The following is a 17,710-nucleotide window of genomic DNA, read 5'->3' as shown; positions in this document are numbered from 1 at the left end:
GACACCCGGCCATCCTCCCCTCCCTCCCCTCTCATCAATTCTCTCGAATTCTCTGGGGCTTCGGGGGCACCAGGCCCCTCCCCAGAGCATCTGACCCAGGCGGGCTGCGTGTGTCAGAATCCACACTCCTGGCCGGGGCCACACCTCCTGTGCCCAGTCTACGCACAGAACCCGCAGGCTTCTGGCCACTCGCCTCCAGCTTTGTCCCTCCGTTCACTTTTCGCAATGTGTCACCTGGCCCTGGCTGCTGTGGCTCAGTTGGTTGGAGTGTCAATCCCTAAACCAGAACGTCGTGGGTTCCATTCAATTCCTGGTCAGGGCACACGCCTGAGTCCCGGGTTTGGTCCCCAGTGGGGTGTGTGGGATGCTTCTCTCTCCCACGGGTGCTTCTCTCTCCCCCCTTCCCTTCCCCTCTCTCTAAAATCAATAAGCGTGTGCTCAGGTGAGGATAAAAACGCCACATAAAGTAAAATAGGTCGGCTAGCAAGCTTTAATTCCCTGTGTGGCCAGCAGACACTGACATTAGCGGCACTGTGGGGAAGCCCCGGGAAGGGGCACAAAGCCCCCGCCCCCGAGAGCCCCATCGCACATGGCCATCTCCACCCTGGCTTTGGCCTCAGAGTCCGTGGTGGGACAGGAGAAGGGCCGGAACAGAGAAGAATTAGGTCCCGGGACTCAGCTGTTCCCAATACAGCTCTGCCCCCGCCCCCCCACCCCGCCCCCCCACCCCCACCCCCACCCCCACCCACATCCCCACCCACATGCGGGCCGCACAGGGGGAAGGGGTGTCTGAGTGTCGTCTGAGGGGCCAGCACTAGTCCGTTGTTCCTAAGGGATCACAACAACAAGACATTTGACATTTTTATTCCTCTTTGCTTTACAATAGAACCAAAAGTCAACCTAACAGCTAATCTTACCTGCTGGTTTTGCAAACTAGTTACTTTAACCACACTCCCCGACAACAACACTATTATAACAGTAACTATGGGAGTTTACCCAGGCGACGGAGCGTCTCCACACTACACACAGAAACACTTGAGGAACCAGGTAATTTCAGTCCCACATTCGAAACACTGCCGGGGAGATCTCGGCCCCCACGCCCCACGGTCCGCGTGCACGGGGGTCTTAGAGGAGGCAGAGGGTCCCTGCCACCCTGGGGACATGTCTGCACTCAAATGCTGCAGGGCGTGTAGTTCCCTGGAGAGTTTAAGCCGTGTCTCAGTGGCCCATCTGGGAACTTTATTTCTAAGTAATTTGGGGGGAAATCTTTATGGCTTTTTATGCAGAGACACCCCCAGAGGAAAACTCCCAAGGGGGGACGAAGTCAGTAGGGCTGGGCTTGCCTCTGCCCCCAGGCCCCGTGTCCACCCGCCAGCCCCCGGGGTCAGTGCAGACATGTCTCCCAGCTCCACAGGGGCCCAAGCTCCTCCCTGGGCCCCACGACACGGGCTGTGTCGTGCTTGTCCCCACAGAGGGGCTTCGGGTGGCCGGCCCCTCAGAGACCGAGTCCTCGCGTCCCCAGTGCAGAGGGAGAGCCTGACCTTACTGATGTGGCTGCTCCCGCAGACCTGGCCTCAGGTCCTGAAAACCGCCTTTGTCCTCGACGTGCCTCCTTCAGGCACCACGTCCCATCGGGCTCTGCTCTACTCCAGGGTCAACCCCTTGGACTTGAACTCAGTGTGGAGAATCTGCGACAGGCACCTCCCGAACTCCTCCAGGATCATCTGCTGGGCCAGGCCCTCCGGGCACCGTGCCCTCTCGGCCTCCTCGCCCTGGGCCAGCAGGCAGGCGCAGGTCGCCTCCACCACCTCCCAGGAGATGCACGAGGGCCGCCTGCCGGGGACACACCTGTGAGTTCAGCGGCAGAGGCTCCGCTGCATTTAGACACCACTTACGTGCAAGGGGACTGGCTTGTGGCATTTTAAAGAACATCACTGGTAAAAGTTAAATGGTGCCTTCCTAATATTGGAAGCTGTTTGTGGGAATAATATCAAGTGTTACTTTTAGAAGAAAAACACAGAGGAAGGTAAATCTATCAGCTTCTTGACATCCCTCTCGTGGTAGATTCTAAATTTTCTCAAAATTAGATCCACCCACAAACCCAGAGCGGGGGCTCCGGTCAGGGCCACAGGCTGGGCAGGAGGAGTCCCCGCAGATGCATCAGGGGCCCGAGACCTGCCCAGAGTCTGCACGGCCAGGCTGGGTGGTGGCCTCCTTGGCACAGGGGCCCTGGAGCCAGGGAGCCCCAGGAGGCCCTGAGGATGCCCTCGTCTGCCACTCCTGGAGACACACCGGCCTCTGAGTGCCCTGAGGGGCCCTGCACAGGGACCCGCAGGCAGCTGCGCTTGCTCCCATGGGACCAGCCATGTCTCCCTGCACGCGGCGCGGGGCTGCCCCGGCTCCAGTCACGCCTGCACTGGAGAGCTCTGGGAGAACGCCACAGGGCGTGGAGCAGAGCTGGGCTGAGACAGCAGATGGTCGCCGGGACTGGCTCGGGTCTCCCTGTCCAGACACCACACGAGGGCGTGTGCTGAGGGCGGGACACTCTCACATGCCACTTCACAGGACACTCAGCCGCGTTTTGGTTCACTGTTGACAGGGAGAGAGCTCTGCAGGTCACGGTGATGCGCACTGTGGGTGTCTCTCTAACCTAATGAGCGTGCACTTGGTGTTGCAATGCTGTTAACTGATGACGCCTGAGCACGGAGCCACTCTTTAAAACGGGCGCATCTGGTCCGATGCAGTAGAGCCATTATCCCACCTTCGAGCCCTCAGAGGGCCACCGCATGGCCGCAAACTAAGTCAACGGGGGCACCCACCAAGAGGACAAGCAGGACAGGACAGCGGGGCCTCTGAGGGAGCCGGGAGGTCAGCGTTGGTCTGGCAGGGGCCCCCGGGCCCTGCCCCACTCCCTGGGGCAGCCCCGCACACTCGCTCCTTCCCCGCATGAATGAACTCTCCTCTCAGGGCACCCACCTCTCGGCTCTGAATCTCGGCCATCCACCCTCGGCGCCTCCAGTCTCCATGCAGGCAGGCGCGGCCACTAGCGGTTTTCGTCCTGGGCTGGCCTGGTGATTTCTGCAGCCAGCGCATTTGCAAATAGAAGGGCACACCACCTTGGCCTGGTGACATAAAATGCCGCAGTGAAACAAGGGCGCCCGACTAGTCGTCAAAAGACAATGAACAAATTCTCTCTGGACTAAAATACTGTCTATATGCATGCATAATCTGCAATTTTCATACCCCAAAAAGCCATAATGTGAGGAGAGCGAAGAGCATGTCCCCATGTCCCCATGCGGCACCGTTGTGGGGACACACTGTGTACTGACAAGGGAGTTGGGGGGGGTGCTTTGGAAGGCTGGGCAATGTGGGTGGGAGTCCCCAGGGTGCTATCTGCCTCCACCGGGCATTCTGGGGAAGCGCCCCACCAGAATGGGGTTTGAAGGGGGTACGCATGCAGCAGCTGGCTACACCGTCCCAGCTGGGCCTCGTCTCTTCCCCCTGCAGCAGAGGCTGTGTGGGGCACAGAATCCGAACCCACAGGGTGGGGTGGAGGCGGTTCCCAACTGAACCCAGCAAGCCTGGGTCCAAGCCTTTGCCCAAGCTGGACCTGGAGGCCACCGGGTTCCCAGTGGGTCTCTAGCTGCCTCTCCATTGCAGCCCTGGCATTTCCAACTCAGCCACGCATCTCAGAGCGTACCTGGCGTGTTTTACTCTGCACCTCCCGGTGTTCTGAGCAGAAGGTTTCGTTGGGATTTCTGGTTACTCTAATGCCAGGGACTACAGGTCACCCACACCTCACGAGGCCACGGTAGTGGCCAGGCAGAGGCACGCAGCTGACTCAGGGTCGCCTGGCGGCCAGCAAGGGCGCAGGGAAGAGACGCTGCCGTACCTGGGGCAATGGCTCACTCTTGGGATTCTGTCTCTGCCAAGGTTTTGTCTGTATTTTCAAAGTCCAAGCCAGGGGACAGTGGGACCTGCTCATGCTGATCTTTTGGCTCCAGAGCCATGAGGACCTGTCTTAAGCCTGGCCTTCCATGACAACCTTTTAAAAGTGAGACTCACAGGCACCCCTGAAAGCCTCTGCAGGCGGGCATCTCTGCCGAGCACAAGGGGTGGTGGGCTCTGCCACTTTCCTCTTTCCCTCGACACAAAGAAAAGAGATAGAAAAGGGAGGGATGAAGCTGAAGGGGAAAGCAAGTCCCCCACTGCCACTCAGTCTCTGGGAAAAAGAGCGCAGCTGTCCAGGAGCCCGTCTGCACCCGGGCCTGGCACCTGTCTACCCAGGAAGGCTCCACCCATTCTTACCTCTGAGGGACTGTGAGCTGGGACGAGCTGCCCACCCACTCCAAGCACCCGGCCAGCGTTCACCTGGGGACATGACCCCCTATCCTGCTCAGGGGGGAGGCGGCACGGCCCATCTCCGGAGACACCGGTCTGCTGGCCATTGCTTGAGGCCCCCAGGGCCAGAGCCACAGCCTCGGAGTGGGCCCAGCCCTGGCAGTGAGTGTGCTCGCGGGACACGGTGCACCCGGCGACTGGGACAGGCTCCCGCAGGCAGCCTGGGCTCGTCTGCCTGATCCCTAAGGTACATAATTTATATTTAAGGAGTGAATCAGCCCCAGCCAGGTGGCTCGGTGGGCCGGTGTCCTGCAAACCGGCTGTCCGGTTCCCTGTCAGACCTCTCTCTAGCTGTCACTCCGGGGGCCGCCACGGGAAGTGCCTCCTCTACCGTGAAGGAAGCGCGGCTCCGCTCATTTCCTTCCAACCCACTCACAGGTCGGGAGGCCTGCCGCAGCCGCGTCGCCAGGCTTTGGCTGTTCCCTGTGTTTCAAAGCCGTGCACATTTATCGTGGGGATGAACGGTCAGCGAAGAGGCCCAAAGAAGTACCATGTCCACGTGGATGCATTTCCTTCCAGCGTCTCTGCTGCTCTTCCTAAGGCGGGTGGGCTCGGCTCTGCCATTAGCTCACGCTTACTACATGTGCCACGTTCCAGCATCTTCACGGGGTTGGTGTGCATTTCACCCTCAAGGCAACCCCGTGGCGCCCACGTGCCCACGGCTGCCGCCACCTCACAGTGGCGGAGACTGAGGCACCAGAGGCTGAGCAGCAGGTGGCAAGTGATGAGTTGCGGTTCCAACGCCCACTGAGCCCAAGTCTTACCACCGGGCTGTGTCTTCTCGTGCAACACGACCGTTTTTTATCCGTTTACCTCCCTTCTACCTACACATACAGCTGTGCCCATGTTTTCATAGCCAAGTGTTCAACGCTCGTTATAAAGGTCCAAGAGACACAAGTCACAGTGCAGGCCTGCCCACAGGTTGGCCGCCAGGGCAGAGGCCGCTGCAGGGTGGGGGTGCGTGGTGCACGTGCCTGCAGATGGGGCACAGTGAGTTTGAGCTGGCGTGCTCCCCGGGTGACCCACACCCAGGTCCAGCTGGAGGACCCTGAAGCCCCAGAGGCTCCCTCAGGCTCCCTGCCGGCCAACACGCCCCCAGTGGGAACCGCCAATCTGACTTTGATGCTTCCCTTGCGCCTGGGCCAGACTTCACATCAGTGGGTCGCACAGCGCGCCCCTTTCCCCTCTGGCTCCTTCTATCAGCGCAGTGACGGAGGCCCCTCTGCAGGGCTGCACACGGCTCCGGTCCTTCCGCTCTCACTGCCGTCCAGTGCTGCACTGTAGCTACCCCTCAATGCACAGACCCCCTCGACCACGGACAGGCACACAGCTGTGGGGCCACTGTGAATGAAGCTGGTGTGAACGTTCTCAGCAAGTGTCTGGTGGACACGCATACTCCTTCCTGTCAGCTGTATTTTCAGGGATAAAACTGCTGGTCGCAGTGCAAACAAAGGTTCAGCTGTAGCAGCTCTGGCCACACAATTTCCCAAAGCGTATGCACCGATTCACGTTCCTCCCAGCAATGCTGGGAGGGCTGCACTTTTTCAATGAAGCTTCCCACTCTGAACGGGAGGAGCGCCTTCGCCCCTGTAGAAAGTGCGAGTGGACGGAAGTCACGGGCCCTGCCGTTTCCTTCTGTCCTGTGGATCTGGCTGGACCAAAGCTGTGACTTACTTTCAACTGATGGATCTATCATCCAAGAGGGGGATTAAGTATTTTAGAAAAGATGAACAGACCAACCAGGGCACAGTGGGGTAGTCTCCAGTCCACAGGCGGTGGCCCTCCACTGCCCTTTGTGAGCTAGAGCGCCCCAGGCCGTGTCCAGGGCTGGCCGGCAGCCCTGCCGGCTGCACAGAGAGGGGTAGGCGCTGTGAGCTCTGCACTCGGCCTTCAGCAGCAGCCTGCACTTGGCCTGTGGGGCTGGTGCCCCGGGAAGGAAGCCAACATTCTCCTGTCACCGGATGCCCAGGAATACAATCCGACGTACGTGATGGCCGAGAGCTACCCCCACCCCGTTTTCTCTGTTCAGTGGGCCAGCCACACCCCTGCAGCCAACGCGGGCCTCTCTGCTACACATCCGACCCACATTTCCCAAATCAAGACACAGTGGACATTTGCAAGTTCTTAAACCAGGACCTTCGGAGACACTGCAGCCGTCCCCCACCAGTGGAGGGAAAGCTCTCTCTGGGTCCCCACCTTCGGGAGCAGAGCCACACTCAGTGTGAAATCAACACCTCGGGTTTTCCCTGTGTCAAAAGGAAGACTCTCCAGAGATGGTTTTTATAAACATCTCGAGCACTTTTCAACACTTTAAAACGCCTGTATTTAGTGGGAACGTTATTTACCTTAATGGCCTTAAACCGTTCGATCCCGTGACATAAATTGGTGCAACAATTATTACAGCTGCAGTTGTTGCAGAAGTCCCCACCGGCAAAGCAGTCGCAGCTCCTGTGGGGACAGCAGCACAGCATGTCAACGGCGTGACGGCAGCGGCAGCTGGGGACGAGAGGGGCCGGCACAGAGGAAGAGACGCTCCTTCAAAGCACTGGCGCCGTGGCCGCCGGGGAACACGGCCGCAGGCTGGGGTGTGACATCAGGTGACAAAGAGCCATCTTCCCATCGACTGCCCCAACCCGACCGACACGAGGCAGGGGTCCACCCCCTGGCCAGACCTTGACCAGCAGTAGACCATGGGGCCTGGAGGTCGCACCTGGGCTAGGCTCTGTCGGGCTGCACCCCAGTCACAGTGTGCAGAAGAGGGACGGGTGAGGGAGGGAGCACATAGCTAATTTTATAATTTAGGAGATCACAAATGTACCCAAGAGGGCCTCGCAAAGCCTGAAAGTGAGAGCCGGCCGCTCCCGTCCTTACCCAGCCATCGCTGTTTTGGGCGGCCCTGCAAGGGCTGGTCCCGCGGGGAAGGCAGAGGCGTTGACTGTGGGCGGTGAGGCTCCATCACCGAGCTGCGGAAGCGAAGGCACATGTATTTTGAGTTGGCCGTGTGTTTTAAAAGTCCCACCCAGTCAGTCCCTCCATACAGAGAAAAACGATCCCTTTTCTCCCAGAGCTTTCCGTCACAATCCCTTTACAGCCTCGTCCGGGACTTGTCCCCAGATGACTGCGCCAGCCCCCAGCAGGCCGGCCGAAGTGGGGAGCCCGGCCCCAGGGCCAGCGGCCTGGCTGGGGGCGGGGGGAGATCGTGGATGCGAGGCCCGGCCACCAACAGCTGGCAGCCACACACACAGCTGTGTGTCAGCTGGCCGCCCAGGACACTGTGTTGGACACCTTCATTTTGTAAAATCAATCCGATTACAAATTTCTGTAAACTAAAAGTGGCCGTTATTGCTACATCCTTAGTACAACATATACGATCCTGACGTTTGACGTCTCGTTAGCAGCCGTCCCTTTATCATCTAGTCAAAAAAGTGTGCAGTGAATGTTAATACTTCAAAGGCAATGTCACGACCTCTGCTTTATCCGTGTCCTTTGCTCTCTCGGCGCTTGGTTTTTCCTTACGCCACTCAGCAGCGTGGCTCACTGAGGGCGCCCACAGGAAAGCAGGGAAAGGAACCGCTAGCGAAACCACCGCGGGTCCCACCTTCTTCTCATCGGGCGTGAAGGCCGCTCAGGGGTCGGGTAAATGGCGGTTCGTGACCCCGCCCATACCACAGTGCGTGTCTATCCTGCCCTTTGACCCTTCTTCCCCCAAATCTTGAACTTGAAAAAGAAGCTTTATTTAAGAAGTGTGGTCTGGGGAAACCCCACTTGACCTACCCGCCTCGGCTCTCTCTTCTGCCCCTTTTCAACAGTGTGTGGCCGTGGCCGGGTGGGGCTGGAGGATGTGGAGGACCCACCTGGGTCTAACCCTTCTGTACAGACAGACCCCCGAGTGGCCGGGGACCTCAACCCCAGGATCCCCCTCTCCTGGCCGAGAGCAGGCAGCAGACACCCGTCGGCCCTGGTGCGTCTCCACGCGGGGACCCACAGAGCTCGGTTCTTTTGGAGAAAGGATCTCACAGTTCCCAGGGTAAAGGCAATTCTTTGCATGAACCAGGTACAATTTCTTCCCTCTGCTGCTTATGTAGCCTCAAAGTACAGCAGAGAAATGGAAATGTCTTCTCAGGACCACGCGGGCAGTAAGTCCAGGGCGACGCTTTGCTGGAGTCCACGGCTCCCTTCAGCAGCGCTTGGCCCCCAGGAGTGGAGAAAGTAAACTCGCTCCCCCCCCCGGGCATGGAGGAGGCAGGCTCTGCATCAGCAGTTCAGAGCGGCCAAGAGCCTCCTGACTACCTAGCTCACCCAGACTTCGGGTCCACGTGGCACACTTGGAGGAGTGAGAGAATACACAGAATCGGGGGCTTGGCAAGGGGGCAGGGGGCTCTGGGGATGCAGCAGGGGCATTGCTGAAATCATCGCCCCAAGAGCCCTGGCCAGTGTAGCCCAGGTGGCTGGGGCGTCGTCTGTAAACCGAAAGGTTGCAGGCTCAATTCCAGGTCCGGGCGCCTATGTGAGACAACCGATGGATGTTTCTCTCACACCAGTGTTCTCTCCCTCTCTCTCCCCCCCAGCCCCTCTCTCTAAAACATATTAGCATGTCCTTGGTTGAGGATAGAAAGGTAATTTAAAAGAAGTCAGGGGAGCCAAAGTGGGGACGAGAATAATCACAGGCAAGGCAAGGTGGGGAGGAGGCTGTGGCCCCAGGGCATTCCTAGGGAGGCCCTGGAGGAGGAAGAGCTGCCGGGGTGCGCCTTGCTGAGCTGCGACAGTGAGGAAGACAGTGAGGAAGGCAAGGCGGTGGTGCCGGGAGGCCTGGGTCGGGGGAGAGGCTGGCAACAGCCTCTGCATTGGGTGCTCACGGGGTGCCAGCTGGGACTCCTTCATCTCAACTCGGAACAGGCTCCCCTCCTGGCTGCTGCAGCACCTGAGAAATGCTTACTCCCTGGCAAATACTTAACTCTATGCACACCCACGGCCCCGGCGACCTCTAGTCTCACAGGTCTGTGGTCTCATAGCGTTAAACCCCATCTGTGCGCTGACCTTCCCCTCCACTCTGAATCCCCGACTCCTGGGCCCCAACTCCTAGGCCGTGTTGTGACTTTGGATGTCTAAGGGACGCCCCGAACTCGATATTCCACGTGGAACCCAGTCTCCCCACAGACTCGCAGGCTCTCGGCTCTTCACGGGCGCCCTGCCTTGGCACCGGTTCCAGCTGAAAATCAGCATCCTGACTCCTCTGTCTCATCCCACACCCAGCCCATCAATGACGCAGGCTCCCGCGCACTGCCACCCCAGGCGGAGCCACCCTCATGTCCCCTCACGTCCCCTCTCAGTGAGATCACTGAGACTAGACAATAGCTGGGTCCCTGCCTTCCCTGGCCCTCCTCCGCACCAGCCCCCCATCAGGCCCCGGGGGAGGCACAGTCCTTCCACCTCCTCCTGCTTCCTTCCACTCCCTGTGTCCTGGCCTCAGCGACTCCTCCTGGCTGTCTCCATGGCAGGCGTGACCCTGTGCTGCACAGGGACGGTGGCCTGGAGGCCGAGGGGAGGACAAGACAGTGTCACGGAGGTGGCAGAGAGCCGTGCCCTGGACCTGGTCTGCCCCTCCCCGTGTCTGGTGCGGTGGGGAAAGGCTGGCTGCCTGGTCAGTGGTTCCCTGTTGGTCTTTAAGTGGAGGGTAGATTGTATTGCCTGAGAAATTCCAGCTTTGACAATCGACATTTCAAGAGATGACAGTGCCCGGCTGAACGTTTAGAAATTAAAACGAAGACTCACTTGTTGTGTGATGAGGTTTAGTTTTGCTGGTACGGGCAGCAGGCGTCCTACGACAGCGGTCACTGGTCTAGGGCCATCTGCAAGGAGGACAGTGAAAACCAATGGAAACCACGCATTGCTTTCTGCTGCTTGCACCCGGAAGGGAGCACAAAACCTAAAATGAATCACGGGTTATGGTGTGCAAAGTCATTTAAACTCATCTCCATCCTATTTATGTTTTTATTCTATAAAAAGCTTCCAGGTCACTGATTTTTCTTACTTCTTACACCCTTTTTCTTTGTCATGAAGTTACTGAGTGTGAGCGCCGGGGCCAGGCGGTGCCCGGTCCCCCTGGTGCTGGCGGGAGCCCCACAGCACCTGCTGCAGCAAACGCAACAGGAAGCTGCGAGCTTTCACTTTCAAGATAGTGCGGCGACATCTGTTGGACACCAGGTGAACTACTTTCAATTTATGTGTATTTTTTCCCCAACCCTAAGGTGTCAGCATGGAAATGTTTATTAGGCTATTTGGACCGAACTTTTTAAGGACTAGAACTGATAGATGGCGCAGTGAAGAACATCCCGAGACATGAGGGGCCTGCGAACCTCGGTGTCCGGGGGGCCCGGTGGAAGGAGAGCTGGGCTTGGTCCCCTGAGCCACCTGCCCGCAGAGCCAGGGCCGCGCGGCCTCTGAGCGCCGCTGCCCGGAGGCTTTGGCCAGCGTGCAGTTGTTTTAGGGTGGTATTTGCAGCACAGGGACTGAGTAGGGGGCTGTGACCAGGTGACAAGGGAACAGGGTTGGTGAGCATGATTCAAACCCTCTCCTTCTGAGGGTCTACGGGCTTCAGGGCCTGCCGGGCGCCAGAGGAAGGGCATTAGGAGGGAACCCCTCCCTGCCCGTGTGGATGATGGGGGCAGCTCCCACCGGCCGGAGCCCAGAGTGGAGCCCCAAGCCCGCGCCCTGCTCCTGCGCTGTGGGGAAAGGCACTGCCTCCAAGGCATCTCGCTGTCCCTGGATAAAGGGACCACCAGGGTGGAACAGGGACCACCAGGGTGGAAAAGGACCCACAACCTTTCTGCTCGCCCCGGACTCCAAAGGTCCCTTGAAATGACATTTGGGTTTAATGTTGATTTACATTTTGGGCAGGTCAGCGAATCATCTGATAAGAACATTTCCTTAACATCTAATAAGAAAATCATCCTGGTTAACCCAAGATTTCGAGTAACACAATTACATTATTGTCCACACAGAAGTGCCTGGTTTTAAAGAATTCATGTCTAACTTCTGTAAACACAATCCTTCTAATCTTTAATCACTCATAGGGCATTTCAGGATAATCAAGTACTTATATGTCATTTGTTACTATTGTGCCAGTTTGAAGAAGCTTCTGAGTAAATGAATGTCCCATAATCAGCATTTGCTACAGTTATCTGAGCTCGCGGTGATTATACAGAAATGTTTACGTCAAATGTTGGTTTACAACACGCCTGCGCAGTCAGCCTCCCCCCGGTCTGGGAAAGGCTGATGCTTCAACCCAGGCACCGCTAGGCACCCGGGCCACTTGCTGGTGTGGACGGTCACCTGTTAGGTCACAGAGCCCTCTCAGTGAGCGGCTGCAGAGGACGGCTATCCGGGGACTCGAGACACCGCTGTGATGCACATAAATCAGCCTATAAAGACATCTTTCTGTTCTTAGCTCACTGCTGCGGAGTATGAAGCTGGCCAAATTGTCTATTTAACATCCTAACTACCCATTTCACTTTTATTTTATGTACAAAGTGAAAACATGTTCACTTACCAACTTATATATGACATATTTTTTTAATTGGCTTTGTACCTGACTGTGGCGAAGCATTTTGGTCTTGGCCCTGAGGAGCCCAATGAAGAGCCTTTAGCTCCCCGGTGCCCGAGCTGTCTATGCACAGCATGGGCGTCCCCCCTCTCAGCTGGCATATCACCTAAAACGAAAGACAGTGGTCGGGTCACCATTTGAGAAGCTGGCCAGTCGCGTGAACCTACATCAACCTCAATCTGAGAACACGGCTGTAATCCGAATTTAGGTTTTCGTGGAAAACGACAAACGGTGGATTCCTTCTCCACGTCTCACTCCACAACGTGCTCTCTGGGGGGAAAAGCTCCAGTGAGCCGTGTGGGTGGGCCGGCGGAGGTTCCTGCCCCGCCCTTCTCTGCAGGTACCTGGCCCAGGAGGCGGGGCCGGGTCAGGGGACGGTGCCCCTTATTGTCCAGGGTCTCCCCGAGCAGGGAGCGAGCCGAGCGCCCCACCCCGGCCCCGCTCAGCTCCAGGCCGTCCTACCAAAGCCCTCATCCCGGCTCCATCTCTGCAGAGGGCGTTTTCCAATATCCTGACAATTGTTCTTTCCTGCCACGTGCACATGCTATTACTTAACGCACGGGAGTTTTTTAATGGGTATTGATTTTGTTTTCTACACGTACAACCTGCAAAGGTTAATGCAAGGACTGGAAAGTTCTAAGAAGTCCTGTCAAGACTCCTTGGCCTGACCACCACTCTCAGACCGCCTGCTTGGGCTCTGCCGGTAAATATGTCCTCCACGAGCCGGTCACATCAGTCAGGCAAAGGCCAGCTGGAGCCCTCCCTGTGCACAGTCCTGCCCGAGGCCAGAGGCCAGCGGCTTCTGCCCCCACACAGCGCCCAGCACTGATGGCACAGCCACACATGCCCGCGGGGGCTGTGGTTTCTGCCTTCAGGCGGCCTTGGGGTTCCCTAGGCAGGAAACCCCCGGGGAGCACGGTGGCCCAATGCTGCCGAAGCGGCATGTGCAGAGCCTGCGTTAGTGAGGCGCCCCTCACTGCGCCAGCGGCAGCAGACCTGCGCGCTGAATTTTCATCCGTCTCTAGAGAACTGAGTTTCAGCCATGCCCACTCGTGAGCCCACGAGCACTCACAACACAGAGACAGGCTCAGGGTGGACTCTCCGGCCCCTGCCCACGCGCAGTTGGGCCTCTGCCCTGTTCCCTCCCCCCCATCATTGGAGGAGAGTTCATCCTGCCCAGCCGGCCAGCCCGTGGGCCTGAGCACAGGCAGAGGTGAGTGCTGGCGGGCGCCACAGCTAGGCTACGGTGTGGATGAGCTCTTCTTCAAGCGTTTCCTGGTGAGGTGTGCACCTCTGGGCTCAGGCCTCTTTCTCGGGGTGAGGAGCTGCTGGAGGCGGCAATCCATGCTGGGTGTTGGGCTCTTTGCTCACAGGAAGCTTGGGGCGCATCCCCTGGCTCCCCTCCCTGCCCATCCTTGCCACCTAGTCCTGGAGACCTAGAGGCCCCCAGTACAAACTGGCGATGGGACACCTCTGCTTTCTTATCTGTAAATGGAGAGGAAAGTAAGGCCTGGCCTGCAGACTTGATATGAGGATGACAGGGAAACAGCTCACAAGCCACAGAAGTTCCCACTGGCCTGTCCCATAGGAGTGTTGGTGGCATTGTTGGGGACTTGGGGGGAGGGAAGCAGCCGGTGCCCTGCAGCCCAGCCCCACCCCACCCTCCCACCAACATGCCAACCCGGCCGCTGAGCGGGAGCCGGTCCTGGGGCCGGCCCAGGTCTGCACTGACGATGGAACTTATGTTTACTATCCCTAAAAAGATACAGCCACGTCCTAATCTGTGCTTGACTTGCTAAGACAAGGCAGAAATGAGAATCTCACAGGTGAGAGGAAACTTAGGAAGGCTCGGATTCGGTCCCTCTTGTAGACGAGATGACCAAACACACAGGTGCGGTGGCTCAGCAGAAGGAAAGCCAGTGACTGAGGTCGCCAGCACTGCCGTGGGCTTAGTCCCCCTTGGTGGGGCCACACGGGTCACGGGAAGAGCCACGCTTTCTTTGGCATCATTACCATGGGGCTGGTGTCCTGGTGAGACACGCCAGAGGCGCCCTCTGCCTCCTGTGACGACCGGAACATGCGGGTTTCCTGGGAAAGGCGGTTCTGCAGAGCGGCCTCCTCTGGACTCTCGCTCGTGCTCCCTCCTTCCTTTACCTCCACCTGAAAGAGCAGTTGCTGCTTTAGAAATCACACTGTGGACACTGCGTGCAGCAGGTGCAGAGAACAGAAAACTCTCGGCGGAAGTTACATTGTTAGAGCGTCCTTACCCTTCTTCCTGCCTCCCTTCCTCTAGCTTTTCTCCCTGCGGGGCAACAAGTCCTCCCAGCAGCCTCACTGGAGACCGAGGACCCCGAGGACCCAAACCATCTGCCCACAAGGTGTGAGATGTGGTCTCGAGGTGGCACTTGGTATAAGTAACTGAGAAGATGCCTGGGTCGTCAGGTGCCCCTCAAGCTGCTCCACAGCCCCCACCCTACCAGAGCCGGCAGCCTAGTGGGGCCTTCCGGAAACGCCAACCCTAGGTCACCGGCCTCAGAGCAGGCGCGCCAGGCCGTGCGAAATGTTCTGGCCCATTGTTTGCTCTTTCCTGGTGAAGCCGCAACGCCTGCTGCTGCTTCAGCAACACTTACAATGTAACGTATGATGTGCTGCCAGTAATCGTTATAATCAAACGGCAGAGCTTCCCCGGGACAATGCTGTTCGTGGTTCGTGTGAAACAGCGAGGGCAGGAATGACCGCCAACTTCGTTTTTAAGCTCTGCTCTCCCACAGCTGCCACACCAGCAAAATGACTGAGAACTGGGAGAAACACCATGGTACCACTGCAAGTCGGTGGAATTTTTAAGAACTAAAGGGTCTCTATTAAAAAAAAAAAATCACCATCAGCACTGAGGGTTTTAAAATTGGCATGACTGTTAAATTTGGTAAGAATGTAAGGAGGGCTGAAAGCAGGAGCCGACTCGCACTGCAGGGCCCCCACCCCAACCTCCCCGGCCCAGCTGCCTATTGGGGGTTGACAGGTGAGTCCTTCAGCAAAGGTGGTGGTTCTCAGGGAGCCGGGCTACGACCACCAGGCAGAAGGTGCCAGACACGTTTGGCCTCATGCTCCAGTGTCTGTGGACGGTCCCAAGGAGGACCGCTGCGGGGTGCAGCGTGGGGGGCTAGCTGTGCTGTGGCTCCTCTCAGGCAGGTGGGGGGATGGTGGAGGCCCCAGCCTAACTTCACGCCAAGGAGCAGCGGCTGTGCTGAAAGAAGACCGCCGCGGTTACGATGCAGTCAGGCCCCCGCTGCCTCAGCAACTCATACGTGCTGCACGGGCTTCACTTATGGCACTAAAGCGATTTCATGGCCGAGTAATCGAGCTCCCCAAACTAGATGCTTTGGGGGGCCAGTGTCCACGTCCTTGGGATCCTTTGCTTCCTATAAACTCAAATTTGTGTAGTTTCAGCAAGAACAGAGCAGAAAACTACCAGTGGTTTTCTGCAGCAAAGGAGGGCAGTGGGGTGAGGACTCGAAGGAATTCACTGGCTTACGTTACATACGCTCAAAGAACAGCATCATAAACACAAGGTGGGGAAATGTGAGAAAGTGAAACCTCAGCCACGTTGCATCTATTGTCACAGACACTAGTGACTGACAAACGGCTCCCTTCCTGAAGCCAGGGACAGCAACCCCGGCCAACGCCCCGGCAGGGCCTTTCCCTGGGCTTGCATGCCCCCTGCAGGGGTAGGCCGGGTTTGAACCTCGGGCCCAGCCTAGGATCCACCTTCAGGGAGAATGGCTTGGCTGGCTGGCTGGCTGCCCGGAACATCTCAGACTACAAAGGGGCGCCCCTGTTTGGAATGAGGGACTCCAACCAGGGCTGCCATGGACACAGAAAATCGGGGTGCAGCCAGCGCAGCCTCGCGTTCCTACTCGGGACAGGTCCAGAGGGTTCCGCGCCTGTTCCCCACGCGGATCTTACTGGAATCACCCGGACACCGGCGTGGGCGGCTCCTTCCCGCGCCCAGGAGCCCAGGGGCACGACTGCGGGGCTGGCGTGCGGGGTCCGCACCGGGGACAGGAAGTGCACGTTGTAGGCCTGGGGGGGCGGCGCAGCGGGGAGCACTGCGTCCTCCAGGGGGTCGAGCTCGGGGAGCCTCGGGAACTCCCTAAGCATTTCCTCCTCGTTTTCCTCCACCAGGAGCTCGGCTTTGGCCTTGGCCTTGGCCTTGCAGTCCACGCTCAGCGGGGGGTTGAACGCGTGCAGCAGGGGCCCTTTGGGGTCCGCGGTGCCCAGGTACGGGTCTTTGAGCACGTGGAACTCCTCTTCCTCGGCCCTCACCACCGCCGCGGCCTTCAGAGGCACGTTTTCGGAGACAAACCCGCCGTCTGCACCGAACATGTCCGGCACCAACGTCTCCTCGGGGCTGGACATTCCGCCGAGCAGGGCGCCCTCTTTCATGTCCGCGAATGGGGCCTCTGGCCAGGCGGGGTCAGCGCGGGGCCGCGCACCTGCAACGACGCGGCCAGGTGAGGCGGGCGCCGCCCCCCGCGGCCCCCGGGCTGATGGAAGAGGGGCCCTGCCGCCCCCGGGGGCCCTCTGTCCCCCTCCCCACCTGCAGACTGGAGGCCGGCCCAGGGCCCTGGGGACACCCGACGGCGGCTGGGGTCTCAGGTCCAGAGGGACCCTGAGACAGGCCTGCTCGGAGGGACGCACCGACAGCCTGGAGTTGCGGAAGCGCAGGTGTGGAGGTGTGGCGGTTGACGGTTGAGGGCGGGGGCGGAGTCAGGGGTGAAAGTGGGCGGGGCCGGGACAGCCTGGAGGCAGTGGGCGGGATTTGGAGGGGAGGGTGGGCGTGGCCCGCGGTGGGTGGGAGGGGCAGGCAGGAGGGTGGGAGTGAGTGGGGTAGGGAGTGGGATGGGTCACAGGCTAGGGAGAAGCAGGGGCACACCCGGTAAGGGCGGGGCTGGTGACAGTGAGGCGGGGTGCTCAGAGAGCAAACGGGGACCACGGACCAGCTGTTGTGTGGAGGTGGGCAGGGAAGGGCACTCCTGGGCTCAGCAGCTCCAGGCTCAGGTGGGGACACAGAAGCCCTCAGGCCTGCCTGACGCAGTGCTGATGGGACTCCGCAGCTTGACTTCTGACCTTAGGCTTTCAAATGTACCTTTTCTACCCCCACGCTCAGGAGAGCTGGTGCAGGAGCTCCGTCAGAGGACAGAGGGCCAGGGCCTTGTGCCTGCATCTTCCCAGTCAAGTACACACCTCACATCCTTGGTGCTGGAGCTGGGGACGAGTCACTGAAAACTGGGCATTGTCCCTAGTCAAGGTTGAACAACCCAACCTTGATGACTGGTGTTGAGGGGTGGAGTCTCACAAGACCAGAAGTAACAAACAAAACACACTAATGTAACGCACTCTTTGGGGGGGAGCGAGCTAAATCAGCCCTTCACTGAAGAAGTCAACACCGCAAGGAGTGCAAGCTTGTTTAGGGCCGTGGCCTGACCTGCCACGCCCACCCAGCAGAGTTGACAGGTATTCTGGGGACGGGAGCGGGGTCCCGGGGGGAAGGACAGATGCACCATAACTCCCGGGTACTCTTTCGTGTGCCAGTATCGACTGGGTAAAAATTAAAATGTGAAACATCAACTCCCCAACTTCATTTTTTAAAGTTAAAAATTTTCAAACAGCCAAGATAGCAACACTGCATACCACCACTTAGCCGTA

At 58.6% G+C, this 17,710-nt stretch overlaps 1 protein-coding gene across 2 annotated transcripts; it reads right to left on the bottom strand.

The window, feature by feature from the left end:
* Nucleotides 1-815: 815 nt before the first annotated feature.
* TESMIN (testis expressed metallothionein like protein) lies at nt 816-16,743 on the bottom strand. 2 transcript variants are annotated; one of them, XM_053925864.1, is made up of 9 exons: nt 16,602-16,743; nt 15,968-16,497; nt 14,018-14,164; nt 11,990-12,110; nt 10,174-10,250; nt 7,273-7,364; nt 6,747-6,849; nt 2,977-3,122; nt 816-1,833 (listed from the first exon to the last, which is right to left on the bottom strand). In XM_053925864.1, exons 2-9 carry the CDS (start codon nt 16,445-16,447, stop codon nt 1,644-1,646), a joined length of 1,356 nt encoding a protein of 451 aa, XP_053781839.1. In that variant the 5' UTR covers nt 16,448-16,497; nt 16,602-16,743; the 3' UTR covers nt 816-1,643. The 2 variants fall into 2 exon arrangements, with proteins under 2 accessions (XP_053781839.1, XP_024430292.3); XM_024574524.3 differs by having other exon boundaries at nt 15,968-16,743.
* Nucleotides 16,744-17,710: the final 967 nt, after the last annotated feature.

The sequence above is a fragment of the Desmodus rotundus genome, chromosome 5 (genome assembly GCF_022682495.2).
Source record: "Desmodus rotundus isolate HL8 chromosome 5, HLdesRot8A.1, whole genome shotgun sequence".
NCBI lineage: Eukaryota > Metazoa > Chordata > Mammalia > Chiroptera > Phyllostomidae > Desmodus > Desmodus rotundus.
Note: the sequence above shows the minus strand (reverse complement) of the source record. Positions and strands in the feature narration are given on the sequence as shown.